Genomic DNA, 9,510 nt, shown 5'->3' with positions numbered 1-9,510 from the left:
AATCCTGCTCCGGTTACATTTTTAGGCGCAACGGCAGTACGGTTATGCATGTTATACAGATGGCCCCACGGCAGTCGAAAATAAGAGATGGGTGGGAGGTGCCACGTGCTCCTTCCAAATGTTCCTAGTATGGCACGTCTTGGTATGCCACGGGAGGTGGTCAAACGGTGGTGCACAGCTACATGAAGAGCGCCAGTCTACTCTCATGGGTTATGCAACATTGTCTGTTGAATAAAGTAGTTATACTTATATGCGTATAATGGGCCATCTAGCTCAGTGCGGAAGAATTTCTAGATGGCTGTGTTATTGGACGAGTTTTTAGCTACGTGGTGGTATGGGAGGATATTGGACTCGCGAGAACACGGTAGGTTCATAAATCTTGCGAAGGTCATGTTCACTGAGTCCAAGGCTGCTAATAATAATAATAATTGGTTTTTGGGGAAAGGAAATGGTGCAGTATCTGTCTCATATATCGTTGGACACCTGAACCGCGCCGTAAGGAAAGGGGTGAAGGAAGGAGTGAAAGAAGAAAGGGAGAGAGGTGCCGTAGTTAAGGGCTCCGGAATAATTTCGACCAACAGGGGATCTTTAACGTGCGCTGACATCGCACAGCACACGGGCGCCTTAGCGTTTTTCCTCCATAAAAACGCAGCCGCTCGGTCGGGTTCGAACCCGGGAACTCCGGATTAGTAGTCGAGCGCCCTAACCACTGAGCCACCGCGGCGGGTACCAGGGCTGCTCCGGCAAAACTCATTTAAGACTGAGGAGGGGAGATGGATGTTTACTTTGGGAAGATTATTGATGTCCACACCCTGTTTTTTTGGTGGTGTTCCTAGATGAAGCCAAGGATGCGAACATGGGCCTGACGTGGAACAAGGAGGTTATCCGTATTCTAATTATTGAGACAGCGCTTCGCATTTGCAGCCCTTTTCATGTGGCTAAAGAAAGGGTGCACTCCGAATTTCCGGGTTAGAATTCGAGGCCCCACGCTGGCAGCGTGGGCGTGAATGATGTCTAATACTTCATGGACGGTAGTTGCTTGACATACTAGGTTACCATGGACACAATAGATCGCGATGGCATCCGGATAGATGGCTCGTTTTAGCTGGGCAATTCGGAAACACATTTCAACACCACGTAAAACAACCGGTGGATATAATCGACCGTCTGGTTGTGCCCCATTTGATGGGCCCTGTTGCTTAGGGCTGATTGTATGGAAAAATGAGTCTTAGTAACCGATTCGATAGGACATTTTGCATTCATTGAATAGACGGGCTCCTGGAAAGGTTCCATGAAAGTTGGCTAGGATTGCAGTGTGGGAGATATTGTCGAAAAATCATTCATTGTCATACCAACAATAGTGTGTAGTTGGACAGCGCAGCGGACTGTGTACCTATATCTCTTTGTGTAGTCTTGCTTGTTTAAGCCACCGAGTATAGCGGGCACATGTAGGAAGTGTTATAGATGTCACTACAGCAGATTGAGCACTGTGAGCGCCATTCTCTCCATAACCTTTCCCGTACAGGGAGAGTGATTTAGGCCAGATGTTTTCTGGTGAATTCTTCGGTCTGCCTAGTTTCAGTACAAGAATGAAATTGGCTTCCTTACATACTGTAGGTGACAGAAGTCATTTTTTTATCCTTTGTTCCAGCATAGGATTTCGATTAACATAAGAAGCCTTTTCCTTCTAAAATGAGCAAAATGAGTAAAATGAAACCAGTACCAAGTTAGGGGGAATAATAAACTATCTACGGCATAAACGGTGCCGCCTCTGGCGTAGCCCCTCCAGAGAGAAAGCGGCCACATACCTTGTTGAGCGACAGAATTATCTCCGTGGATATCCCCTTGGGAGGCATTTCGGTCTGAACCAGTTGATTTCGAGAGCTTACCACATGGAATGCATGGCCCTGCTTGTTTGTACAGCGGAGAACCTGTCTGGGATGTCACAATTAACATAACTTCCTTTCATTGATTCCTTTATCGACCATGTATGCTAGGCACTCAGTCTTTTTCGTAAACTCCTGAAGTACATTTAGGCCGCTCTAGGGCCATCCTCCCGCTTTTGTGCCTGAACAATACCTCTCAGAAACAACAGCACATAAGCGCACGCAGAGCGCTGCTAGGCCGCCAAAGCAATGAAGAGACCGCATATGCGTTCTTTTCATTTAATAAATTACAACACTGCTGATAATGTTAATCAAATCAGTAATATCCAAAATTATAAAAAAATCAAATTGCTGCCAGGATGGTCTGCTGCGCATCAGGTCGTTTCAAACTCTGCAGGGCACAGTCTGCAAATGAGAGAGAAAAAGTGAATGAGGGTTGTGAATCAACCGGAGGGACCCCGACCACAGTCACTAAAAAATCACGTTGAAAGCAGCATATTGTACACAGGGATTTCAGAGGCACGCTTGGGTTTATACTAAGTGGGTTTACACTGCGTTATAGCTCTGGTCAGACTTAGACACCCCGGAAAATGCCTGCTGCTCCCTCAGTTAGACTCCACCCCAGTGCCTCAACGCAAGAGGTTTCGCCACTCACAGTCTTGAGTACTGCATGTTCTGCACAAGTGGAACGAAAGTATTCGTTTGTAATCGAGCAGGTTCCCTTCTTTTCTCCAGCATGCTTTGTGGCCGTTAAAACAATTCGTGCGATAAGAAGGCAATTTTTGCATACGTCAAAAAAGTTTAAAAAAACAATTCAAATATTCAAAAGAATAGGCCAGCCAGATGAGATTTCCCAGCCTGTTATAACTTCGGATTTTCTGACATGTCTGTCGATGTCGCTATTCTGCATAGGCAAAGTATCTAGCGTGAGTTCTTCGCAGATGAGTAGTACAGTTCATCCAACTTTTCATCACAGTAAAACCTGATGTGGTGGCTTTTTATGGCCTTATGTTTATATTTTTCCTGCAGGAATATACTCAATTATTACCGAAAAACTTCAATGTAAAAATTTTCTCGCCACCCGAATCGAGGTTGGGACGTCCAGACCGAAACAGGGTTTGAAGAGCACTTAAGTCAACTTACTTGCATTAAAGCGAACGCCTTTCCGTTGTCCTGTTGAGCTCTTTAGCTCAATACGATCACCGCAATCTTCTCGAAGTAGTTTCGGTTTCACATTACAACCTACAATACCTTTGTTATATCTGATTTCTTCGCTATATCTGGTTTCAATTTACAACCAATGCCTTCTAAAACAACCTCTTTCCGTCGGACTAGGTGGCCGAGTAGTTAAGGTAATGGATTGCTTTCTGCCCATTGTGGGTTCGTGTCCCATCCTCGTCGACGCTTTTATTCTTTCATATTATTTCATTGATAGCTTGAGCGCACAGTTTCCAAGGATATGCAAATCCTGTCCACCACGATGATCCTAAGGCTGTCGCCTTAAGAGAACTACGTGATCACCGCTTTAGAGTGAACACCAGCGTTTCCTAGCCTCATTGTCGTTGCACCTAGCAGTTGTCAGATGTCATGAGGTACCTGCCACAATACACGACACAATTATTCTGGGTATGATGTGGTAGCTTCAAATAAGACAGGATGCTCTGGACAAACCGCGACTTGAAACAGCGAGAAGCCGGATTAGCTACTTTTCTTTCATTCGGGCCACGGGGCGAGGAGTGCTCTCGTGCTTCCCTGAAAGACTCAGAAATAAATCTACGTTGTTTTCGAGTGTCCAGTAAACCTTGAAGTTCTTTCCTTGCAGTATTCGCTTTTTTCTAGATTACATTTGCCATTTTACCCATGTTCTAGGACGACTGTCCCAATGAACTGCACATAAGCCTCAACTCTATGTTGCTATCGACAGGTAATGTGCTTAGGTACACAACACACACGAGATGAAATGTGATACTGTTTGGAAATGCAGTAGCATAAGAAAAACACAAGTACTGCGCCGTAAATAAGAAGGACGACCACTAGCGGCTGTCTCCGAATCTCTATATGCTTTAATGGTAAAAGTGGGCTCCTGATAAGCCGCAACATATAACGCGCATCGCTATCTCGGATACTGACGTGGTAAGCAGGGGAGGCTCTGTAGACACCAAGCCTTGCAATATGTTGTCATAGCTACACATCCATGCCCCTGAATGAACACAGTTGTGCCAAAAGTGTCTGCTTGTTAAATAGCAGCCAGGACACAGTAATGCGGCTATAAATGCAATGAAGCTTCGCATAGTAAATTTGTCTCGTTTCTACTTTAAAATAGCGCATTTAAGAACTGCTGCTTCGCGCAAATCAACATTCACTTCGTTTCGCTAGGTCGATGTAAAAACCTAGGCGCCAAAATATATTTACCTGGCAGACATTAGCTTTGCGATTTGTTGCACTGCGGATACCAACAATTTTCACCACGACTCCCTATAATACTTTGTGCCGCGAGAAAGCTCATGGTGTACCGTCAAGAATGGCAATTGCGGTTGCGTTGTCAGCCGAGCAACTGCGACGGAGGACGTACTGCGCATGCGTCTGTGAGTTGTCACTTACGGCAGCGGCTGGCAGGTGCAGCAGCACCGCGGCCGGGCGCCCCCCTAGATGCAGCAACTCGGCCGCCATGACGAGGTGATGGCAGCCTGGGCCTTTGCCTGCGAAGTCTGCACCGCAAAGGCGGCGATGCGTGAGGCCCAAGTCGATGTCTTTCCCCTCTGGAAACGGGTTCGAGGACTGTGTTATTAGCTGCAGCCAATAAGATGTGTGCAATAATGTTGAGGTACACGAAGAGGCACACTGAGTTTTTGTTCTTAAACTCAAATAAACAAACACTCGCGTTTCAATCCTTCCCTTGCATCACGGGTTTGTGAAATGGTGCTTGTGCATTGAATTTAGCATTCATGAAACTGTTGATTGATGTGGTTAACTTTCTGAGGATGGAGAAATTGCCGATGTATAATTAGCAAGTTTCCTTCTCTACTTGGCCTCAGTTGTTTTATACCAAATCCTGTAACAATGACAGCTGGATGTTTACAATTATTATGAATGAAAATGAAAATGTAAATCATATAGTATTCGGCGGTCTATGTCAACCGCAACTGCGAAAGTAAGGAATAAATACTTTGCCACACACGACACGTGATAATACTTTCGCATTTCCCCGTCACCAATAAAGTCCTTAATATATAAGTGGACAACAATTTTACGTCAATAGATCATCTCTGAAAACTTTATTTGCTTTCGCAATTGGGGCAAATTTTCTTTAGACCACTCAAGCATGGGCCAGAATTTACTGATTCCACTTGGCCGCCCTACTATACCCACTGCGTCTAAGAGGTATTAAACTCCGGAGAAAGTCACGTTTCTGGCCAAAGCGCGCAACAATAGGAGGCCATCATATGGGTCTGCGGCGGCATTTCGACATGGTGCCGTTCTTCGGACTCAATTCGTTACGGCACGGATTCAGGTGCTTTGGCGAAGGCGACCAGGATACAGTGGGTAACCAGCTCATCGTAACGGGTCTGACGAAGCGCGGAAATCAAAGCTTTGTTTGTGAAGGCGTCAGGATTACAGTATGGGAAGCACCAGGTCCCTTTCAAGATAAAATCAGGCACACTTCAGACATGTCGACGATGTGGAAAGCAGAAGCACTCGCGCTACCGGAGACTCTCTGAATCATAATCAGAATGAGAATCATGTTTATTTATACACGAAGGAAATACTGCCGGGATAAATGTATACAGAAGGAGGTCCCGTTGTCAGCGACTGTACTGGGAACTCCTTGTGTAAACTGTGCGCAGAACATACTCCCTCCTACAGGCAAACACACTTTACTGTTATCACCAAGCTGACTGGGCATAGATAAATTACCACTTTAAACTTTCCTCAGCCGGTGTATCGGTGAAGCCCAGCATTTCGCAGCATTAGTGCAGCATAAAATATGGACATCAGAAACGCTGAAATAGCTGCGCGTACTGTGAGACTATAGTTCTCAAAACTACGCTTCACCAACGAGCATTCTTAAACCTCGCTTTGACTCTCAGAATCCTGAAACCAAGCTTTGATGTCTGCTGTGGGCGCCCGCCCATACCTTCGTCTTTGAATCACATGGTATTGTGGAACAAGCGGTCCTCACGAGGAGACCGTATTCCGGAGTAGTTTTAGACTCGTGTAGGTTTACACCGTCTAATATGCCTCTGCGTACCGTTTCGTTGTCAGCGTCCGTTGAGCGACAGCTCCATCTCGTGTGAGCACGCTATGCTCTTGGCAGGCAAAGAGTATCGAAAATTGCCGGGTCAGTAGTTGGAAAAGTTATATGCATGTTCCAAACAAGAACGGATTTGAACGGGAATATACGGAAGTGTGTGTGGGTGGGGAGGGGTTGGGGGCGGGGTGTTGAGGAATGAAGACGAAGATCGCAGTGTCCTCAATTACATAGGCCCTGTTATGCATCCACCGACGCTTTGACGTACAACAGCACGGCAGTGTCGCGGCACGAGCCCAATGGAATATTTGCCTCATGGCTTACTCTTCGAGGGCACACCTAAGTTATAGCAAAGCGGAAAGCGGACTGACCTCTTCAATTTTCCGCGCCGCACCGCGCCTACAAAACAAAACCTTGATCACAGCACGGTCATGAGAGATTAAATGAGTCATTACAAAGTAAATTGATGACTAAAGGGAGGGAAGTAGTCGTAATTAGTAAAAGCTTTTGAACAAACGATTATGGTCACATTAACATTTCTTCAAGTACTGAGGATTTTTCTCTTAAGCGTTCTTCGTTGCGAATCGTCATTTTTCCTCAAGGTGCAACAAGATAGCACTGTAAGGACTTTTCACTGACAAGACACACAAAATGAAACGCAGCATAACTGTCGCAACTTTCGCTTTTCAGCTTTTTTTGTCTTCACGCGACGGCACCGAGAACGGCATCACGCTGTTACAAAAACTAAAGCGCGTTGCATAGCCGGATCTGATTTGGTGGGCTTTCGCAAAGGCCACCGTTTGGCGAAGAATGACGTTCAGTTGTGAATTTCGAGCGCATATGTCACCATTATCCATGCCTTCTAGGTTATGACGTCAACATTTCAAACACGCCCGTTTCAAATGCTTTTGTGTGTGTGTGTGTGTGTGTGTGTGTGTGTGTGTGTGTGTGTGTGTGTGTGTGTGTGTGTGTGTGTGTGTGTGTGTGTGTGTGTGTGTGTGTGTGTGTGTGTGTGTGTGTGTGTGTGTGTGTGTGTGTGTGTGTGTGTGTGTGTGTGTGTGTGTGTGTGTGTGTGTGTGTGTGTGTGTGTGTGTGTGTGTGTGTGTGTGTGTGTGTGTGTGTGTGTGTGTGTGTGTGTGTGTGTGTGTGTGTGTGTGTGTGTGTGTGTGTGTGTGTGTGTGTGTGTGTGTGTGTGTGTGTGTGTGTGTGTGTGTGTGTGTGTGTGTGTGTGTGTGTGTGTGTGTGTGTGTGTGTGTGTGTGTGTGTGTGTGTGTGTGTGTGTGTGTGTGTGTGTGTGTGTGTGTGTGTGTGTGTGTGTGTGTGTGTGTGTGTGTGTGTGTGTGTGTGTGTGTGTGTGTGTGTGTGTGTGTGTGTGTGTGTGTGTGTGTGTGTGTGTGTGTGTGTGTGTGTGTGTGTGTGTGTGTGTGTGTGTGTGTGTGTGTGTGTGTGTGTGTGTGTGTGTGTGTGTGTGTGTGTGTGTGTGTGTGTGTGTGTGTGTGTGTGTGTGTGTGTGTGTGTGTGTGTCACTAACCAAAATGGCATGCCGTGACATATGCGCCATTTCAAGCCAACGCCGATTCGCCAGGATTCTGATCACTGATTGCTACGAACAGAACGGAAGACAGCGGCAGCCTCCTTTTCTTCATCGCCTTAAGCCTGCGCTTCAGTGAATATGTTAAACGGGAGCTTATAAGGAGTTCATGCGCGACCGTGCGTGACGTGCGAAAAATGCGTGACGCTCCCTTACTATACACCCCACTCAATACCAAACCCATACCACACAAATCGTGACTGACTGCTGAATGCTCCTAATTTCTCCAGCACTCTCGACAATTGCCACAGCTACACGTGCTGCTAACGACATCTGCATTCCACTGTTCTCCACTATGCGTAATCCAAAATCGCACTGTCTAGTATACCCGTGTGATCAATATATTTTTTTCTCTATTGAATGTGTTTCCGGTGAAGTACCTCCAATTCTTTGAAATGCTCGAAGCGCACATTAATCAGCAGCCTGCAAGATGCTAGCTTTTCCTCTGTATGCAAGACTTGTTACATCCGTGCCACTATGTCCTGCAAAAACTTACGGCTAGCGAAGAGTTGGTTCCAAGCGCTAGACGTGAAAACAACATTACATTCCCGGCAAGAGCTGCTTGCAATGGAGTACCATCTGGCTACCATCGAACTTCCGCTGACGGCACCTGCACACAATGGGCTGAACCTTCGGAAAACGCGCACTGACCGAATGCCTTGAATAACACGTCCGGTGAAGCACCTGACAGGTGAATTCGAGCAGAACACGAAAGCAAACCAACAGGGCTCAAATGCAAGCTTACCGTGCCTGTCGCTGGGGGGACGGCTGACGGCTGCGCCCGGCAGGCTGCATTCCCGCACTCGTACTTCTCCGAGCCTAAGCGCCCCTTCCGGTAGTCATGGTGGTGGTAGTCGTCAGCGCCACTTTCTTCGAAGGCAAGAGAGAGGCGCCGGACGGAGGCCACGAAGCGCTTGGCGACCTCGGCGGCCGGTGGCTTCCCAGCTGGCCGTGTGACGCGGCTTGCGTTGTCCTGGCTCCTCTCGGGGCAGCACTCGGCTCCTTGACCAAGATCATCCTGTATCGCGAGGTGGAGACCGGAACCAGGTGGATGGAGCTGAGGAGTGGGCTGGTCAGGACTGCTTGGACGGACGCACATAGCTCTGCGACTCATCATCGAAGAAAGGTTCTAAAAAAAGATGGCGTGCGTTTTATCTCTCGTGCGGCTCGAGCGGCAGATAAGAGAAGAACAAAGACCTCGAGACGGTTTTCTTTGTCCTTCATCCCGTTTGACTGCGATCGGGCAAGATAAAGACGGTTATCACGCCCATATTGCGGAGGTCACTGAGCTCGCATTTTATTTCAATGCAAGTGGTCTTTTGGCGCCTGCTATCGGGAACATCGGCACGCTTTTGTCGGGATTTTTGTCTGGAGACGCTGAAATATATAGAAGCTAGAATGTTACCTACGTGGGATTCCGGAAGGAAGAAGACCTAGACGAACCTAGAGAATTTTTTCCTCCTCCTTGGATGTGCTTAAACCTGGCCAATCCCCTGCCGTGAGTATGTGGAATTGCTTCAAAAGCTACAACACGGTTTTTGCACGGGAGATGCCGCTACTAGAATGAAGATTCACTGTTTTTTCTTTTCCGTTTTTTTTGCATTTTTTGTACAAAGTTTAGTCTAAGACAAAATATTATCCAAATACTCTACTATGCTCAAAACAAGATTTATGAAATAAACAAGTATAAAAGTATTATACAATGTTAAAGTAAGGAACAATTACTTGGACCCATGCTCGACAGATGGGCACGCGCTTGCTTTGCTTAATCATCAGTCAAGTCA

The 9,510-nt window shown here is 46.7% G+C and overlaps 1 protein-coding gene across 3 annotated transcripts; it reads right to left on the bottom strand.

Annotated features, from left to right (window-relative positions):
• Nucleotides 1-2,152: 2,152 nt before the first annotated feature.
• On the bottom strand, nt 2,153-8,865 carry LOC144098591 (uncharacterized). Of its 3 annotated transcripts, none has more exons than XM_077631360.1 (4): nt 8,472-8,865; nt 4,551-4,676; nt 4,488-4,512; nt 2,153-2,291 (listed from the first exon to the last, which is right to left on the bottom strand). In XM_077631360.1, the coding sequence occupies exons 1-4, from the start codon at nt 8,841-8,843 to the stop codon at nt 2,230-2,232; spliced, it is 585 nt and encodes a 194-aa protein (XP_077487486.1). In that variant the 5' UTR covers nt 8,844-8,865; the 3' UTR covers nt 2,153-2,229. The 3 variants fall into 3 exon arrangements, with proteins under 3 accessions (XP_077487486.1, XP_077487494.1, XP_077487504.1); XM_077631368.1 differs by having other exon boundaries at nt 4,551-4,645; XM_077631378.1 differs by having other exon boundaries at nt 4,551-4,594.
• Between the last annotated feature and the right edge of the window lie 645 nt (nt 8,866-9,510).

This window comes from Amblyomma americanum, chromosome 1 (assembly GCF_052857255.1).
Source record: "Amblyomma americanum isolate KBUSLIRL-KWMA chromosome 1, ASM5285725v1, whole genome shotgun sequence".
Taxonomy (NCBI): domain Eukaryota; kingdom Metazoa; phylum Arthropoda; class Arachnida; order Ixodida; family Ixodidae; genus Amblyomma; species Amblyomma americanum.
Note: the sequence above shows the minus strand (reverse complement) of the source record. Positions and strands in the feature narration are given on the sequence as shown.

Coding starts and splice junctions, on each gene's coding strand:
- LOC144098591 (XM_077631360.1), bottom strand. CDS start 8,843: ATGATGAGTCGCAGAGCTATGTGCGTCCGTCCAAGCAGTCCTGACCAG. Junction 4,677..8,471: donor TCCCCCCAGCGACAGGCACG/GTAAGCTTGCAT, acceptor TATTGGCTGCAG/CTAATAACACAGTCCTCGAA. Junction 2,292..4,487: donor TGCACCTGCCAGCCGCTGCC/GTAAGTGACAAC, acceptor TCTCATTTGCAG/ACTGTGCCCTGCAGAGTTTG.